This window comes from Syngnathoides biaculeatus, chromosome 8 (assembly GCF_019802595.1).
Source record: "Syngnathoides biaculeatus isolate LvHL_M chromosome 8, ASM1980259v1, whole genome shotgun sequence".
In the NCBI taxonomy this organism is placed as follows: domain Eukaryota; kingdom Metazoa; phylum Chordata; class Actinopteri; order Syngnathiformes; family Syngnathidae; genus Syngnathoides; species Syngnathoides biaculeatus.
The window spans coordinates 11,702,699-11,722,317 of NC_084647.1; the positions used below are offsets into that span (position 1 = coordinate 11,702,699).

Sequence of the window (19,619 nt, forward strand, 5' to 3'; positions counted from 1 at the left end):
AAATTAGGATTGGGATGTTTTCTCTTGAAAAAGAAATATTAATAAGATGATTATAATAATAATATGATTGTTAGTGCTTAGTATCAGTTGCCTCAAAGCCTGTGAAAATCAAGGAGAGGGTCATTATATCTAGATAAATTAATATCTAGGTGAATTATTCCTGTCACACGCTGAACTCGTGCTGCCTTTTTTTTGATCTTTGTTAACTTGACACGTCTCCCTGTGTCTTTCTCTCACCGTCTCTTTCAACATTTTTTTTTAACGTGTAATTCCTCCTGTTTGCGGTTCTTAACCTTCTACCTATTGTGGATTTTCCCTCGCAGCACAACTGTACTTAATACTTAATCCTATTTTATGTACTCTCCCACCTCCCCATTAAATGCAAAACATATTTGTCCTTTCCATCCACTTTATTTCAACACACACTGCCTAACGTTATCTGTGTACAGCGCCCCCCGCCCCCTCCATCTTCCCCCTCCCTCCCACCTGCGAGAGTGATGGAGGCAAGGATGGGAGCGGTCAGATGGAGGCGCTTGCTGGGAAGCCGATGACACGCAAGTCAGCATAGATGCGCTCGTGCCGAGGTCGCGATGGATGAAGACAGTCGGGCGGGTCGTTGCGAATGCGCTGCTTCATTCTTTAACCGAGACTAAAAGGACCGGCGTTTATGTAACGCCGGTAGAAAATATTCCTTCTGACAAATGCAGTTAAGAATGTCCTCCTGACAAAACGCGCACATTACAAATAAGTTATGTTGCAATAACCTGCCAGAGAGGAGGACGACTTCATCCATCTCAAAGATACTCCGCTCCCTCCCTTCCTCTGTTGCTCTAATATATAATGTATCCCAAATATCGCAAATTCTGGTAGATTTAGCTAACTGTGCCGCTGCTCGGTTGCTGTGTTCCAAATTCTTCGCTTCCCATTTCCCTTTGTCCAAACAATTTCTTTTCAAGTTGCCCTTTGGCATGCGTTTCCCTCGGGAATTCAATCGATTCCAGTCCTTATACCTTAAAAACACATATTTGGTTTGTAAATTCACTTCTAATGCTTGTATTTTCTTCTCTGTTTTCTAGAACCCTGAAGTTTCTAAAACTGATTCGAGTGGTTCAACGGAAAAGATGACATTACCGCAGAGGAGAACAAGAAAAAAAAAAAAAATTAAGAAGAAGAAACCTCCCCCCCCTGTCTGTTTATCTTGCTTTCTGTAACCCTTTGTTGTGTTGCCATCTGGTTTACCTTTTTTTCCCTCATTATCCCGGTTCTCATTTCTGGATTGGATTACCATGTCAGTGCTTGCCAACGGTGTTCCTGAAAGACCCCAACCCCCCCACCCCACCCCCTGTTTGTCGGATCATCGTGATGAGCGTTAATGGAATAAATTCGACACTCACGAACAACACAATCTCCTTCTTTAAGAAAAAAAATACAAGACTGTCAAAGGTTGATGCTGCGGACTACAGTTGGATGATTTAAAAAAAAAAAAAAAAAAAAAAAGAAAAAGCGAAAAGCATAAAATATGTCACGACATACAATGCATTTAACTGTAAATGAGCCCCTATCCCATTGGACAAGTACCGAGTGGATGATGAACGTAGACTGGCTGACTTTAGAATCTCCTTCGACTAGGATCTGTAAATGCTGACCACTGGTGTTTTGGCTGTAAAAACTGCTCGTACACTCAGAACCCAGAGTTCAGCTAGCATTTGGAGCACTGTCAGACGCAAAGTCAACATGTATTCCTTCTATAATCACTTGGTAAAATGCAACTTTGTAAAAGGAAGATAACCCTTGTCAAGCGAAACGGATTTGAACTTTGACACAAGCTTTGCATCCAGTGGTTTGTTCCGGACAATTCTCATGTGATGAGTCATGATTTGACTCTCGGAAAAAGATGAGCCTTGTCTGGGTACTGGACGTGTATTCAAAATGCTCTGTCGCTAGCCTTGCACAGACTCAAATGGACTAAACCAAGCAGATCATCTTTTGTGCCAGTCTAAATATTTCCACTGGATTGGACCGGCAAGGACCTCAAACGCTCCGTTGCACCTTTCTGGATCCCCTTTAAACCAGGTGAGTAGTATTCAAATTAGCCCATTATCCCAAGCTAACAAGCAGCCAGTTGAAAAGTTGTCACCCAAACACCGAAGCTTCTTAATTAGTCTTACATCCACTCACCCAACTGACTGTCACCACGGCCTGACACCATCTGTGGCTCCCGCTCCAGGGCATGCCAGCGTTGGCCTTTGTGTCCTGCTACCGTGATTGGATCGGTGCTGGTTAAATGCCGTCTAATTGCTGTCAATTAGAGTCACTCGTGCGAAGCGAACTGTTGTGTTACTACGCTTGCCTGACGATACCTGAACGGCAACAAGAAACGCGTCACACCCTCTTATTTGGCTGTTTTGGTGTCGAACTCACGTGGCTTTCAGAGTCTCCTCCCTTGCTCTATCTCCACACGTCTTGCCCATCAGATGTCTTGTTCTGAAATGTATTTTTCACATCTTGCAAGTGACAATTCGGGGCTGGAAAACTGTGTATCTTCATTATTGGCCACGAGATTTGTCAATGTTTTTGGTCACACAAACATATTGCAACATCATAACTACAAGATAGGTAATGCAGTAGATATCGCTGTACCTGCGTGGGTTTTCTCCGGGCACTCCGGTTTCCTCCCACGTCCCAAAAACATGAAATATTAATTGTAATCTAAATTCCCCGTAAGTGCGTTTATGAGTGCGGCTGTTTGACTCGATGTGCCCTGCGATTGGCTGGCGACCAGTTCAGGTGTACCCTGCCTTCTGCCCGTTGACAGCTGGGATAGGCTCCGGCACTCCCCACAAACCTTGTGAGGATAAGCAGCTAATAAAATTGATGGATGGATCGATTCTGGCAGATTTGTATGAGTATATCAAATAATAATAATAACAAAAATCATGGTTGTCACTATGCGTTTTTTTTTTATTTAACATAAACAGTCATGCCCTGAGAGTCACTGACGGTGTAGTGCTACACATGCCCGCCTTTGGTGCGGGCAGCATGGGATCAATTCCTACTCATTGATGGTGTTGATAACTGCCCCGCGACCAGTTCAGGGTGTAGCCCAAAGCTAGCCGGGATAGGCTCCAGCATTCCGGCAACCCTTGTGAGGATAAGCGGCTTGGATAAGGACGATAATGACATGACATTCATGCCCTGTCTGGACATCCGTCCATCCATCCATTATCTACCGCTTTTCCTGGTCGAGTCGCGGGTGAAGTACCTTCAGCAAAGATACCCAGACTTCCCTTTCCCCAGCCACTTCTTCAAGCTCTTCCGGAGGGATCCCGAGGCATTCCCAAGCCAGCCGAGAGACATAATCTCTCCAGCGTGTCCTGGGTAGTCCTCGGGGTCGCTTTCCGGTGGGACATGCCCTGAACACCTCACCAGGGTCAGAATCAGATGCCGCAGCCACCTCATCTGGCTCCTCTCAATGCGGAGGAGCAGTGGCTCGACACTGAGCCCCTCCCAGATGACCGAGCTTCTCACCCGTTCTCTCGGAGAGCCCGGCCACCCTGCGGAGGAAACTCATTTTGGCCGCTTGTTTTTTTGGTCACGACCCACAGATAATGCCCATAAGTAAGGGTAGGAACGTAGATGGACTGGTAAATTGAGAGCTTCCCCTTTTGACTTAGCTCCCTCTTCACCAGAGTGGACCCATACAAAGTCTGCATCACTGCAGACTGTCTGGACATCTCGAGACTTAATTTCATTTCTCAAGATGCTGTGCACCTGCTAGTTGTCCTCCAATACCGTCAACCCCAATAAATTTCGGCAAAATAGATTGAGGAAGAAGAAGGAGAATTTCTAACATACAAGGATACTTCTGATTGCGTAGGTGATAATATCATCAAGACACAGTTTGCGCAGTGTCTTGTCTGTTAATTTAAGTTTACAGCTGATTGCCGCACAGTCTGATCCCACTCAGTTTGATATGCCCCGTCTGGGACAATTGCAGCGCAACATGCAACACATCACCGCCGCCCCGTTGGCGTTCAGTCTAGTAGTTCTTCAGCCGGTGGATGACAGCAATGGAGTCACGTGTTGTTATCGCGACGTAAATGGAGAGGAAATGTGCTCTCTGCGTGTGGGCTGATTGGCAATACCGTACAACATGACACATCCCGCGGCTGAGGAGGCTCTGATGAGGATACATGTGGCCGTGCATACATTATTGAGTTTTTATACAAACGGCCGATCTCGTCACTTGGATGTGCCCCGGTTTGTACAAACATACAAGTGACATCGAGCGCCACGGCCTGGGGTGGTAATGTCCCGTTTTCTATGCATGTGCTCACCGGCAACTATCTCACCTGAGTTGATGCCACACTTGAGCGTAATGACAACGGAGGTAAGGCGGCGAGGGAAAACGGAGGCGAAATTCAAATAATGTTTACAACGCCTTTACCACTGGCGTAATAATAATATTGCCGGGGAAATTAACAAATATACAATGCAACGAAACAAAGAAAAGAAAAAAAAATAATCATTCGGCCAAGGGCAACCAATAAGGTAAAAATGGCGATTTCTTCCTAGCTTGATATTGCATGGAATGGAAACTGAGAAAGCAGGAAAAATGAAATAAAAAGAAAGAAACTGAAACAGAGGCTCATTTGCAAACCACGCACACAAAGTTCCTCCGCCGGTGCGACATCTACTGTATGTATTATACATGTACGATACATACGCTCCAGTGCTATCTTATCATGGAGTGCGGCTTTATGGATTTGTACTACATTACCGAGGAGGACAAAATGGGTACAAATCTGAACATGATAAGCAGTTTTGCTTAATGGAAATCGGGGATTATGTAAAGGGGAGCAGGAAATATGAAGCAAAGCGTAACGAAGGAGGAAATACCGTAAAGATAGAAGAAACAAGGAGATACTGTACATTCAGTTACGCGGAACATATATCACATAATGCATACATTTAACATAATGTACAGTCTAGCATTTAATTCATATCCTGTATGTATGTATGTACATGCATTCTTTATATAAATATGTTCACATAAAATATGACCAGCAACTGAGAAAAAAAATGTAACCCTACCAGGAGGAGGAGGAAACAAAAAAGGACCAAATTCACAATCATCCTACAGCGACCTTGAAACAAAATGCAAATACAGTATTATTCAATTTATTAATCAATACAAGCATTGACTAATACAATTATTTAGACCACTGAGTTTGAAAGGTTTGCATTTCAGCACCATTCACATATTTTATGGGAGATAAGTGCTTCTATCATGTAGCAAATCCTACAATATGCAACACCTCAAAATCTTTTTTTTTTTTTTTTTTTTTAAATCTGATGTTCCGTGATCATGCTTATTACCGATTATTACTACACTTGTGCTGATGCTGTGCGTTTCCTTACGAGCAGGATAAAATGAGGAGGAGGTTGCGTAGTGCGGCATTTGGAAATGGAGTATCAGAGTGCCCACATGCTCTCTAGTGTCCTATTGGTTTAGCAAATTTAGAGTGTTATGCAAATGATGGTGAGTATTTGTGTTATTTAAAATGGCATGTTGAATTGGGCCAGAAGGAAATTAGCTGTACCTGCTCTTGTTAGTGTCTCTTCTTGGGCTGCATGATATGATCTGTGAGCGCTTTAAGGAGTGGACTGGTTTCAAGTATGATGATGCCAAGATACCTGGGATATTAAAACATCATGATAATATCTCCCCGGTGCTGAAACAGGAAATACCGCTAAGGCTGTAGATTAGAAATATGGCAAGGTGCGAGCCGCGAGATTGCAGACAATCCTTGATGGATGGCGGATGAGGAAGAGACGATGAAGACATAAAAGAAGACAATGTGCAGTCTCAAAACGTTACGTAATGAATGACCTGGGCAGATTCTGCGGGTATAACCGAGGAAAACAAAGATATTGTCAAGATGGATTGAGCGCTTAGAAATTGAAGCACCGGGAACTGTGAATTGGAACTTTGCGACGTGAGTGAAGAGATTGCGGCCAGCGACGCGACTCTGGCACCGATCCAGAGCAGATATTTTTGCGGCCATGATGAGAAAGCTAATCAACGAAGGTTTGCTGAGCTGCAGAAAGGGCAAAAATTAAACAAAGTCCAGAGGAAAAAAAGTAGAAAAAGATTGCCTAGCAACCAGTTCAGGGTGCGCCCGCCTCCTGCTTCCTGAGTTTATGCAGCTATTTTCTCCCAGTAATGTAATCAGTTTTCACCGGGCACTCCAGTTTCCCGACACATCCCAAAAAGATGCAATTGGAGACTCTCAATTGCCCTGAGGTGTGATTGTGAGTGCGGCTGTTTGTCTCCATGAGCCCTGCGATTGGCTGGCGACCAGTTCAGGGTGTGCCCGCCTCCTGCCCGATGACACCTGGGATTGGCTCCGGCACTCCCTGCGACCCTTGTGAGGATAAGTGGCAAAAAGAAAATGAATGGATGGATGGATTTTCTCCCAGTAATGTCTTCTTCTTCTTCCTTTCGGCTTGTCCCATTAGGGGTCGCCACAGCGTGTCATCTTTGATGAACGCGGATTTGTTTGGCACAATTTTATGCCGGATCCTCTTCCTGTAATCTAATCGATTATAATTACATACGTTTTGTAATCAGATTAGATCATCTCTGTGCATGTAATTAGTCAATCCTTAATGTTCATTGGTTTTATTTTCACGGCGTCTTGTCATTGGGGCAGCTCACTCAAACACACACAGACGCACGAACGTACATACTGCATCAGGTTATCATCAATATATAGACATGATGAGACAGTTTCCGTTCCTATCTGCACGGTTACACATTTTATAAGCCATGCCCGTCCGAAACCGTCTTCTACCCCGTGGTTTTTATCAATTTCCCTGGCATGATCATCTTTTCGCTCCAAGATTTTCGCCAAACTGACAAACGTGCAGACCGTTCGATAACATATTCGTACGTACGTCTATAAGTTATAAATATGCCGTAGTAAACAATGTTTCTCTATGAAATGTTACCATCAGAGTAAAAATACTGATGACATACCGCCAGAATGCTGCCGGAAATCGTAATTATAAACACCAAATTTAATGCAAACAAATAGCAATGCTGTGAACAGATAGCAAAGCCGTTTTCCGCTATCACAGCTGTGATTAATTTCACGGCAAGCGTTGCCGATAGATGCTGGTGGCCGGTCTTGATCACAGCCTTACCCCGTGTCAAGCCGTACCCTTACCCCCACCCCAACATTTTTTCAACGGATTTACACATTTCACAAAAATGACCTTTTCAGCTGAAAATACGTCGCCGAAAATTCTCATCCCTAAATATGATTATCATGAAAACCATTTTTTGTTGTGACCAAAACATGTATGATGGATTAAATGACAGAGCAATATTCATTTATCTACATATTCTTTTTCCCTTTTCAGGCCCAGATCTGTCATCTCTGAAGAAGAAGAAAAGCGCCGTTCTCCTTCACAACAAAAAGAGACAAATAACAGCAGTGCATCAGTTTCAGTCATCCGTCATCGTTCTTTTTAACCTTTGGCCTCACTGTCAGTCAGCGTCGTTGAATATTTTCATGTGCAGAACAAACGTGGTAAGCGAGCAAATGATGGCAAATTGTTTTCAGCATTGTTTGCGGCGGTCCCGGCCCCATTTACATCACAATCGCGTCGTTACCGTCACCACGGATTGGAGCGTGTGCCCAGCATGAATTTCCCAACGTCTCATCATAAAGTTCATCATATTCCTCTGGAGAATTTATGTATCACGCAACGCGCGGCACGATCCAAGTGATCATCACTTTCATCTTCCTCATGATTTGGCCCATTGCAGGTGGAATTTTGGATAAATAAGTGCTGTGTCTGATATTTACCACCCATGTTTGTTTCTGTCGAAATTATGGTCATTAGCGTTATGATCCCATCATTTCAGATCATTTTGGAGGAATATCTGCTCCAGAAGGAAAACCGGGATTCTTTGAAGAGGCTCACACACATTCTTCCTAACCAACACGCATTCCTTCTGTGTACGCTTTTTTTTTCTCTTCTTTGGTCTTTATCTTTTGTATGTGTATATAAAGCAATTTCAAATCTTATAGTTTTGTACATGTACTTTTTATGGTGTGTGAATATTTTAATTAAAAAAAAGAAGTGTGGACTTTCCAAGTGAGTTGCTTCTTGCCTTGGCTTTTTTTTAGTTGTTGTTCATTGTTTATTTTTTGTAAGTCTGTCTTATCCTGCTGCAGAGAAAAAAAAAAATTGCCTCTTTTTCTTGGGCAGGGAAATGTCTGGAAGATTAAAAAAATTTGGTCAGCGACTACTTCAGGGTGTACGCCGTGTGTCCCCCAAAGATATCTGGGATAGGCTCCAGCACGCCTGCAAGTCAGGATATGCGGTACAGAAAATGGATGGATAGAATTTCTTTATGCTTGAGAAAAAAATACCTCAAATGGGCCATATTCTGCCACACAAATTTCCTCGTATTTGTGATGTAATATTATCTCTATGATGCCTTAATAAACATGTGGAATAGGAATTAAATTCAGATATCCATTCCTTAGTTCTAGACGTTTTCCCGTCAAAAGGCCTGAAAATGAATTTCTCAAGCTTATCTACGTCATTAGCAAAGATCTCTGCCTTTGCTTTCCGCATTCACAACATAAACACCTTTGCCGTTACAAGTACCGTATTTTCCGCACTACAACGCGCACCTAAGAGCCTTTAATTTTCTCGAAAGCTGACAGTGCGCCTTATAATCTGTTGCACTTTATATATGGATCATTATTGAGCCTTTAGCGTAGCTCCATCTAACGGATGCATAACGTAACGTCAGCCTCCACTGTCGTGTCTATTCTATGTGCCTTATAGTGGGGTGCGCCCTATATATTAAAAAAAGTCTTAAGCTAGGCCATTCATTGAAGATACGCCTTATAATGCGGTGCGCCTGATAATGCGGAAAAAACGGTCTGTCTTCTGCACGGAGGAAACCAATCAGAGAAAAGGGGCAGTCGTACCCAAATATGGACAAAGTGGCTACAATGTTGGGTTAAACACAAGTCAAGGGGTCTTTTCTTTTTAAGGGGCCACTTGAATGACAAAACCAGGGCTCTTTTTTTTTTCCTTTTTTGAAATTGACACTTTATATTAAGTCCATATTTAGATTTAGAGGTCTAAATACCCAAAATATTCAATCTTTCAGATCTCATTTAAAGGAAAGAGGGGGTTACTGATGGTGTTGTGGTACACACGCCTGACTTTGGGTGTAGTCCGCCTTTCACCCGAAGCTAGCTGGGATAGGCTTCGAATCTCCCCTAATCCTTGTGAGCATAAGCGGATTGGACAATGGATGGAAAACCCAAATGAGGCTGGACTTAATGTCCCAACACTTCCTTCTTACTCTATACAGTACGTATCAGCCACATTATTAGGTCAAGCAGAATCACTCCCAATATAGAGAACATTCATAATATATTAGCCTGATGTTTCATCTTTTGTTGGTTAAAAATGACACTATGTACGTTGTTGTTATTGAACATGACGCTGAGTCATGTGTGTTCCTCATTATCTTTTTCACAGGCGCTAATGACTACCGAGAAAATAGCCTATATCTGTCTCCAATTCCTCTTCTCCTCCTCCCTCATCAATTCCCCTCAGCCCCTGTTGTTCTTCAACCTCATTCCTGCTCGTGCCGCACTCCCTTCCATTTCTTCATGATTTTTAATACTCAGTTTGTGCGACAATTTATTCCATTCCTCTGTTCTGTGCTCCTAGGTTTGTGGCAGCCTGCCAGCAAAAGATCAGCCACATTTGCCTTCTTTAATTATCTTTATTTCGAATGGTAGTCTCTATTTTTTTTTTTTCATACTTAAAATAACAGTAAGGATCATTTATTTTTGCTCTTGGCGCTGCCTAAAATGATTAAGTAGTATTTTGTAAAGCACCTTTGACTGTATAAACAGACAGCAATTAAATGTGCAAAATGAGGTGAAATCAGTTAGATATTGAATATTCAGCAGATAGAAAGCACACAATCGTGCAATATTAGTTGCGGGGATAGGAAATGTAAACATGGGGCCTTGGGTTTGACACATACGGAGCAAGTTAAATTGTTTATGATACTGGTGGGAACGCGGACTAGCTACCGCAAGTGCAGGCAGGAATTTCGAAACGAGGGTGATTTCTTTGGAAGATGCAGAAAAACAGTGCAAATAATGACAGCCATGACACCAAGCAGCAACAATCAATGCATGCGGGAGTGGTATGACAAACACTTGAACAGGGGGAGCCGCACGCTCGTGTAGTGCGATCCGTCCCGGTGTGGAGACCCAATAAGGCTGGAAAGGCATCAAGTGCCATAAGAGAGATCAAACACAGGAAATCAAACTAAAACCAATTTACAAGTCCAACGCGTCACTGGGCCACTTATGCCACTGAGGACCGTACTTTTTGATGCTGAGTTGATATCTACTTGGTTGGACACTGCCCAAATTGATTTCGACTTGTTTTTTTAGCAAGTTTCTTTCAGGGTATGAAATGCTTAAATAATTGAAAAAAAAAAAAATAAATAAAAATTAATTATATATATGTGTGTGAAACTTTTGTGAGTATTTTACTCAAAATACTCTCAATCTCGGTAGCAGTCAAATATTTAATTCCGTGACCTACTTGTCATCACAGATAGCGACTCTATTTCAGGGGAGTGAAATCAACCAGGCAGTGTTACATTTCATCCGACCATAAACAAGGCGAAATAATCGTATTTCTCCACAATGATTTAATGGATTAACAAAGATAGCCGCGTCGAGGTCAGTGGCTGGTGAGCGAAAGACTTTGCCATACGAATGAACCCAATAAAGCAACTTAGACTTGACATTTAATTTGTCCCTTGCACACTGACTACTGGTAATGTGTTATATCACATTTCAGAATCTGGTTTATGACCTTAACCCTGACTACGGAATGTAAAATTATTAATTTTAGAGATACAAATCCCAAGAATGAATAACTACATACATTTCGGGGGCACACCTGACTTGCTATGAGAGGAGGGCAATGCATGTAACGGTCAGCAGACGTTTTTTTTTTTACAGTATAAGGGCATCCCATGCTGGTTTACAAGTTTCTAATCACTTCCACAATTCCCCAATGTGTGACAAGCAGGCCTGAGATAAGTGGAAGAACCGCTCCCGAGCCTGGCGCTTAAGCTCAGGCTGGAGGAACGTGACAATATCTCATCAACTCAAGTTCAACTAATTATAACAGATTATAGATTTCCGTCCTCTCTTAGCCCAGTTTCTTTGGAGGAGCGAACGTCTTTGAAAGAACAACAAATTGGGGACGGACGTGAATCACTAATGTATCTGTGAAACCTGAATTTTCTCAAAGCAATTAAGTGGTTCTCCAGTCTTCGAAGGATGCGGCAAGCTTAATAGCTATAACGCAGCTTTGATTCCAAATCATAACTCCAAGCCGAATTCTGCATTCAATACAAAAACCATGTAAAGGCAATTCAGAGATTTGTTTTTGAAAACATGAAACAATGGGACCTCGACATAACAGATACCGAATATAGAGCGTCAGGACGAAACAATGTGTTCAAAACTAGTTTGTAATAGAGGAGGGATTGTGATGTGAGAAGCAGACCAGAAAGATATGCGGCTTTAGAGGCCTTGATTGGCATCAAAATTACTCTGAAGCCATCAAACAAACGAGCGAAAAATAATCAATTGGCAAAATACAAACTTATCTTCTCAGTCCAAATTAAGCAGCAGAGGGTGACTACAGATGACCACAGAATTATTATTTTTTTTTTTTTGCTGACAGTCTTCCTTTCCTTCCGTATTTCTTCAGATAAATGAGAAGCTGTAATGTTGCACAGCAGCTGACTGGAACTATAAAAGCAACTTCAATGTCTGGTTTATCTCAGTGTGCAGATGTTCGGTGGATGGGTGAGCGAAAAGCATCCTGCACTCGGTGACAGGTGTTCCGGGAAGCGGACACTCGGGGCAACGAATTAATTTCCTCCTACACTTAAGTTATGCACGTGATGTGATCCCATCCGTGCTGCTGTTTCTCTGTACACGTGCCCAACTGACAAACTGAACTCCAGCGTTAATCAGTTGACCATGTTGCACTTGTTTCAGTCAGCAGTGCTCTATTTTCTTATATTGACTGTAGGAAACAAGAGAGTTACTGACTGAAATTGCTCAAGACAGAAAGTGGACAGGAGGTTTAATAGAAAAAAAAAATAAAAAAATCTATGTTCAGAAAAGGGCCACTTCAACTCTTAATGCAAAAGCCAGAAGTAGACACCACCGATGCACTATGATATTAAATACTATATTCGATTTTGATGCTTGAGATAACACTGCGACCAACTGAAAACATGTACAGTAAATCTACCGTCATTTCCGGCCACCAGAGCACACCGAATTATAAGCCTCACCCAGTACATTTGTAAAGGAAATACCATTTGGTACATACATAAGCCGCAACTGTGTAAAAGCCGCAAGTGCCCACATTGAAACACGAGATATTTACAAAGAAAGACAGTACACAGAAAGACTTTTCAAAGTTTTAATACCTTAGCTTAGCTTAACATAGCAACCACACGGTAGCATGAACAGGGCTGGTTAAAAGAAAAAAAAAAAAATAGCGGTTTAAAAAAAAAAAAAAAACAGCCGCGGCAACTACACAGTAGCAACACGGAAGCACTGCACGAACAAACAAACCTAAATCACTGAGATGTGCCAGTAACAACAGAAACACACTAGTGTGGGGCTAACGCTAGCGCAGTGCTAATAGGGCCGGTTTAAAAAAAAACATACCGGTAAAAATGACTGAGAAATGGCAGCGACAGGCTAGTGCAGTGCGAACATGACCGGTTTAAAAAAAACCATACCAGTATAAGTCACTTCCTCGGCACATATATTCCACTGGTCTCAGTCTTACCTTTTCCGCTCGAGTGACCACTTGCGGCCATTGCAAAAAATGTACAAATTAGCCACATCACCGCATGAGCCGCAGGGTTGAAAGCGTGTGAAAAACGTCGGGGCTTATAGGCCGGAAATTACGGTAAAAGGAAGAGACCTAAGACAGAGCCCTGGGGCACACCAGCATTAATGGAGAAGTCGCGGCTTATAGGCCAGAAATCACTGTATTACTACTACTACTGCTGCTGCTGATACTACTAAGACTGCGAGTACGTCCACAACTACTACTACTAATATATACATACAGAAAATAGTTAGGATAGGCTCCAGCACTCCCGCTACCCTTGTGACGATAAGTGGCTCCGATAATGGATGGATGGATAGATAGATGTTCCAATATTTTTACTGACTTGCAAAATATTCGTCTTCAAACAAAAGGTGCTCCGCCCTGAGCTGTTTAAATCCTCGATCTGTAAATACCACGAAATGAAAGCTGGAATTGTGAACTTTTGTCTCACAATCATCTGAAACCCCAATTATTTCAGTATACAAGAAAAACAAAGAAATTGAGCTTGCCCTTCTAATACTTTTGGAGGGGACTGTACATACATAGAGTACATACAGTACAAGGACGTTCCAAGAGTGCAGTTAGAGGACAGTTTTATTGAAAGTATTGTATCAAAGTTTAACATTTTGATCGGAACTATTGAGCGAGATTACATCACTTTCATCAGAGACAAGATTAGATGTGACGGTGGGGAGTTGATTGAAATATCATTGCCTGCGGATTTATGTGATCTCAGCCTTATTCACATCAGTGTTTATATTCATGTCCTGAACCTTGTATCTTGATAAACAGACCATATCGCTTCGGCTTTTATCTGCCAATCAATCTAGAGATCACTGGATCGTAAGACCACAGAGGAGCCGTTTCGATTCTACAACAATTCGCGCCTTTCATCTGCAGAGCTCAAACTCCATGTAATAGAATTTGTTAGCTGAATTTAAATTGTTTTTTTTTTTTCCCAACAAGCAAGGTCAGTTTTCAATCATAAAAACATACTGAAAAGTTGAATAAGAGTGCGGATGACTCCGGGATGAACCCTAACCCGAGGTCTTCGGTTAAATTCATAACAGACATTAAGAACTAATTAAGATTAAGAACTAATCACGAAAACCTAAAGAACTGCTGAATAAGGCCAAGAAGACCTTCACTCTCGAGAAACGTTGAGTCTCTTGTTAGTGAATTGACAAGTCTGGGGAAAAAAAAAGAAAAATCCAGCGATGCTATCATCAAATATATATTTCTCACCGAAACCACAAGTTTTCCCCGTTCAACGTGAGCCACGAGATCAACCGACACGGCAACAGACGTTAGCGTTTGCTTCATTTTAGAAGGCGAGAATACGCAAGAGCTGCGGAAGGACAGCTTGTGGCTGCTTCACCGTGGCAACGCCCTTTCTCATAATACCCTGAGAATCAGAAAGTTCCTGGTCCAGAAATACCGCAGCGCATGGAGAAACCTCTCTTCTCATCTGATCTGGTTCAATGGAATTTTTTTCCCCTCTTTCCCATGACCAACTGGGTTATCAAGGAGAACGTAACTGGAGATGTAGACGACATCAAATGCAGATATATCCATTTTTGTTGTTTCTGTAGCTGTTGTTTCTGTATATTTGATCAAGGAATTTACAGAAACAACAAAATGGATATATCTCCTTGGATTTGATCAAAGAATCTACAGACAGTTGCGTCTGAACTCTTCATTTGTCCTCTTTCTTTAGCTAGGAGCTGTGAATAAATGTGAGAAATGCTTGTTCTCCTCCATTTGTTTGTTAAAAACGCCATGATAAAATGTTATCATATCAGCCATTTTGATGTCGCCTACATCTCCAGGTACGTTCTCCTTGATAACCCAGTTGGTCATGAGAGAGAGGAAAAAAATCCCATCGAACCAGGTCGGATGAGAAGAGAGGTTGCTCCATGCATCTAATCGAAGCAGATATATCCATTTTTGTTGTTTCTGTAGATTTGATCAAAGAATCTACAGAAACAACAAAAATGGATATATCTGCTTTTGCGTCTGAACTCTTCAAATATATCCGAGAGGCAACTGGAGGCAGCAAGAAACTGAGGACAATTGCATCAATGCGCAAACTGTGGAATAAAATACTGACGTGGCCAAAAGCTCAGGCAGAGGAACAGAGAAAATTTAAGTTAGGATATGTCATTATTATTGGCCATTGCTTGCCATGTATATCCCACATTTAAAATTATTTACGAATCACCTTGAGCAATTAAACAACCAGCAGATCGTATTCATTAGGTATTAATCCCCATTGGCTAGATCACGCTACAGAATTTAACCCCAATATCATCCCGATCAGATATCACATGCTAGTTTCCTGGAAAAAAATTACAACATTTCTTGTAGTATGACATAATCCACTACTAAGAATTTGGCACGAGGATTACATCTCAATAAATTTATGTGGCTTTGATTATGCCGCTTGCAGCTTTGTGACAGTACATCAGTACATTCTACTCAAAGCAAGCTCACAGCAGGTGCTTCATTGATCACAGAAGGTATTCACCTGTATGGATCTCTAAGAACAATGTCCCTGTGGCTAAATGACGTCATCTCGCAGACATAAACCGCAACAGGAGGAGAGTCTCCGCAGGATTCCGAACCTCTCAAGGCCCTCCCAAGGTGAATGACGCTTGCATACATCTGCAAAATGGCATTTTGTCACATTGACTCGAATTTTTCTTTTTCAGGGTCAGTCACTGGTAATGGCATGTTCCAGCCATGTAGTAATATTTCGGCACTAACGCATACAGATCACAAGAAAGTGGATCTGGCCTGGTGATCGAGTCAGTACAACAAACTATTGACTAGGTCTTTAAAAAGGACTACAAAAACGTTGCAACCAGGATCTCATAGCTAGTTGTGTTTGTGGTGGTGGTGTTCCTAGCACCAAGAAACATTAAAAAGGACTCATTTAATAAAAAAATGTGAGCATCTTATGGTTGTAAGTTGGCTTCACAGTTCTGGGGACCGGGATTCCAATCCCAGCCCCACCTGAATGGAGTTTGCATGTTCTCCCCATGCCTGCGTTGGTTTTCTCAAGGCATTCCGGTCCCCCGCCAAATGCATTCACCGGAGACTCTAAATTGCCCCTAGGTGTGATTGTCATTTGTTTTGTTTCTTTGTAACCAGTTCAGGGTGTACCCCAGCTCCTGGCCGATGATAGCTGGGATAGGCTCCGGCACTCCCAGGACCCTTGTGAGGATAAGCGGCTCAGCAAATGGATGGATAGATAATATCTGCACACCGCATTGCTTATACTGAAGTACACAAGGTTTGCCTATTGAATATTGACGGATTCAAATGATTATGCAGCTAAATGCATCGTTTGAATGCAATGCAATGCAATTTTTTATCCACATACTGTGGGTTTGTTTTGAGATTTAGGAGCTGGAAAAGAAGAATCCCCTCCATCTTTCCGGATAAACTGTGGCAGTTTTACAAGGGCACAACTTAACCGTAGTTGTCTTTTAAAAGAATTCATTTGTACTTTATAGCAAAAAAGCAAAAACTTAAAACAGATCAATGAATTCAACAGCGAAGTAGCGGTGCTGGCGTGAAAGGCGCCCCGAGTTGGGACCCCCGTAGGTGTAACATCGACAGGGGTTTGAGTGCTGAATGAAAAATTCTATTTAATAACCTACTCGATGTCTAGAATGCAGGTTAATATTACACCTAAACTACTTTATCTACCACGACGGTTAAAATCAATTGATCTTTTGTTTTGATAAGGGTCATACTTTCAAACCACAAGTAATATTTGTGAATTTACAGATAAGTAGTAAGTCGTAGCAACTCTCGTACCTTCTTTTTTTTCTCTTCAGAAAATTGCAATTGCCAGGAACCTACTTGAGCATCTGAGTCATGCTCACAGAAAAACAGCATATTATTATTATTATTATTATTATTACATCCGTATCGACTATGCCGTTGCCAGTTGATAACCTTCTCATGCAATCACCTTTGCGTAAAAGGGTTAATTGGACTTTAGTAAACCAAGTGATGACAACCTTGAATAATTAACATTTAGAATGCAAGTATGTTTCAAATAATTATCCATATATACTTTATAAATGTTGTATGGGAATGACCAGGAAAAGTGAGCAAATTAGATGGTCACCAGCGAATTAAATGCCGCCACACACGCAGCCATTGTATTTCTTATCTCAAATATACAATATAACTGATCCAGAGGTCAAGGATATCTCCGATATTTGCCGTTTGACATTTTCTTGTCCTGTTTTTCTCTCCAGCTGAGTTGTTCCTAATATTCTCGCACAAGATCCTCCCGACACAGACAAGCCATCTCGTATCTTTGCTTTCATTAGGATTGCAGAGATAGCAATGCTACAAAAAAAAAAAAAAACGATTAGCTGAGCCCAAATATTTCAGAACGCAGTGAGCTTTTATAAGGCATTATGCTGCTTCAAAGTGACTTTGAGATGATTTATGATGACGCCATAAATTTTTTTTCTCGTAAGATGCGTTCTAAACGTTAATTACTCCAAATAAAACTGGCATTACATTTATTTATTATTACATTCAGTTTTCAAATTGTAAATACCATTGACGTAATTATGTATTGTCTTTTTGTGTTTCGATGACAGTTCTTTTTATTTCCCTGCTGCTGAAAAACAAACAAAGTCAGTCACATTCCATTCCCCAGAGCCAACTTTCAGAAGATATTTTTGGGCCAATCCATATTACTTCCTATTAATTAATGTGTTTTAAAAAAAAATACCACAAAAATAAAAATGAAAGCTACATTAATATAACAACACTTGAGAAAGTTCCATGGCTTCCTTACAAATCCAATCATCCACCCATCCATTTTCTGAGCCACTTATCCTCACAAGGGTCGCGGGGAGTGCTGGTGCCTATCCCAGCTGTCAAGGGGCAGGAGCCGGGGTACACCCTGAACTGGTTGCCAGCCAATCGCAAACAAACAGTCGCACCCACGATAACACGTATGGGCAATTTAGAGTGTCTAGTTAATGTTGCATGTTTTTTGGGGATGTGGGTGGAAACCGGAGTGCCCGGAGAAAACCCGCACAGGCACGGGGAGAACATGCAAACTTCACACGGGGAGGGCCGCAATTGAACCCGGGTCCTCAGAACTGTGAGGCCAATGCTTTCCAGCTGAGTCACCGTACCGCCGCCATCCAATCATAGCACACATAAATAAACAACCATTCCCAGCTAGTCAGCCAATCAAGTCATATAGTTGAAGTTGGACCATGATGTTCGCAGACGATAATCTGATATGCAGTGAAAGCAGGGAGCAGGTGGAGGAACAATTGCAAAGATGGAGGCATGCACCGGCAAGGAGAGGAATGAAGATTAGCCGAAGTAAAACAAAAGATATGTGCGTGAATTAGAGGGGTTGAGGGAAAAGAGTGAGGCTCCAGGGAGAAGAGATAGCGAGGGTGGACGACTTCAAGTACTTGGGGTCAACGATCCAGAGTGAGGGTGAGTGTGGTAAGCAAGTGAAGAAACGGGTCCAAGCGGTGTGGAACAGCTGGCGGAAGGTGTCTGGTGTTCTATGTGACAGAAGACTCTCCGCTAGGACGAAGGACAAAGTTTATAAAACAGCGGTGAGGTCGGCCATGATGTACGGATAAGAGATGGTGGCACTGAAGAGAGAACAGGAAGCAGAACTGGAGGTAGCCGAAATGAAGGTGTTGAGGTTCTCGCTTGGTGTGAACAGGTTAGATAGGATTAGAGAGAGGGAGTATATTGGTAGAAGGGCGCTGAGGATGGAGCTGCCAGGTAAAAGACCGAGAGGAAGACCAAAGAGCAGGTTGATGGTTGTTGTGGTGGAAGACAGTGCGTGTTGGAGAGGAAGATGCACGAGATAGGCTTAGATGGAAAAAGACGACACGTTGGCGCGACCCCTCACGGGACAAGCCGAAAGGAAAAGATGAACTAGTCAGATGTTTGAAGTCAAGTCAGGTCTATTGGCTACCGTGTCTAAAGTCAAGTCTTTCTTGTGTATAAAGTATGAAGTATTTGTCAGACGAATCGATCAGGTTGGGGAGTGCGAAGTCTTTGGTTCCTTGCTTAAGCTGCTGCCCCTGTGACCTGATGAATGGATTGGTGGATGATGACATACAGAATGTTGGAAAGACGCAGTAGGGCATCAATGCGACCAAACTATACCCAAATGACTTTTACATGAGACTAAGAATCAAGTGCTGAACCCAGGTTTGACAGATCCATTTTGGTCTCCCATTAGCGTGTGCGCACAAGCTGGTAGAACGACTTCAAAAGTGCTTTTTTGTTTTTACCCCCCAGGTCTATCCTGTTCTTTGAAGTGTGTAAGTTGTGTGCTTTGGAGATGTGGAAATTTAACAAAACCTGAGTTTCTCTTCTATTTACTGTGTATAAGTGAGTGTCTGCGTCTCCCTCTGTGGATCTGCGTGTTTGAGGTTTGGGCATGCTTAAAAATGAGGAGTCATTAAAAATCAGTCAATCCTCATAAATACGAGCGTTAGTAGCACATAATGACATTTCTTCCGACGCAATAACATACAGCATCCGCATATGCCTATTTGACTATAAAGATGCATAATATTGTACAAGAATGATATTTCAGC

General features: G+C 42.1%; 1 protein-coding gene and 1 long non-coding RNA gene across 3 annotated transcripts in view; one reads left to right on the forward strand and one right to left on the reverse strand.

Moving 5' to 3' along the window:
• zgc:172282 (leucine-rich repeat and fibronectin type III domain-containing protein 1-like protein) overlaps positions 1-8,040 on the forward strand; it is a 154,214-nt gene extending 146,174 nt beyond the window's left edge. Inside the window, exons 10-12 of one of the 2 annotated variants that reach the window (XM_061827708.1) lie at positions 1,077-2,073; positions 7,429-7,598; positions 7,937-8,029. In XM_061827708.1, coding sequence (XP_061683692.1) covers positions 1,077-1,084 — 8 coding nt within the window. In that variant the 3' untranslated portion in view covers positions 1,085-2,073; positions 7,429-7,598; positions 7,937-8,029. Of the gene's footprint in view, positions 1-1,076; positions 2,074-7,428 lie in introns of both variants that reach the window. The other variant, XM_061827707.1, reaches the window with a different exon arrangement.
• The window catches only part of LOC133504956 (uncharacterized), a 179,747-nt gene that overhangs the window by 130,263 nt on the left and 29,865 nt on the right, over positions 1-19,619 (reverse strand). The gene's annotated exons all lie outside the window — the stretch shown is intronic.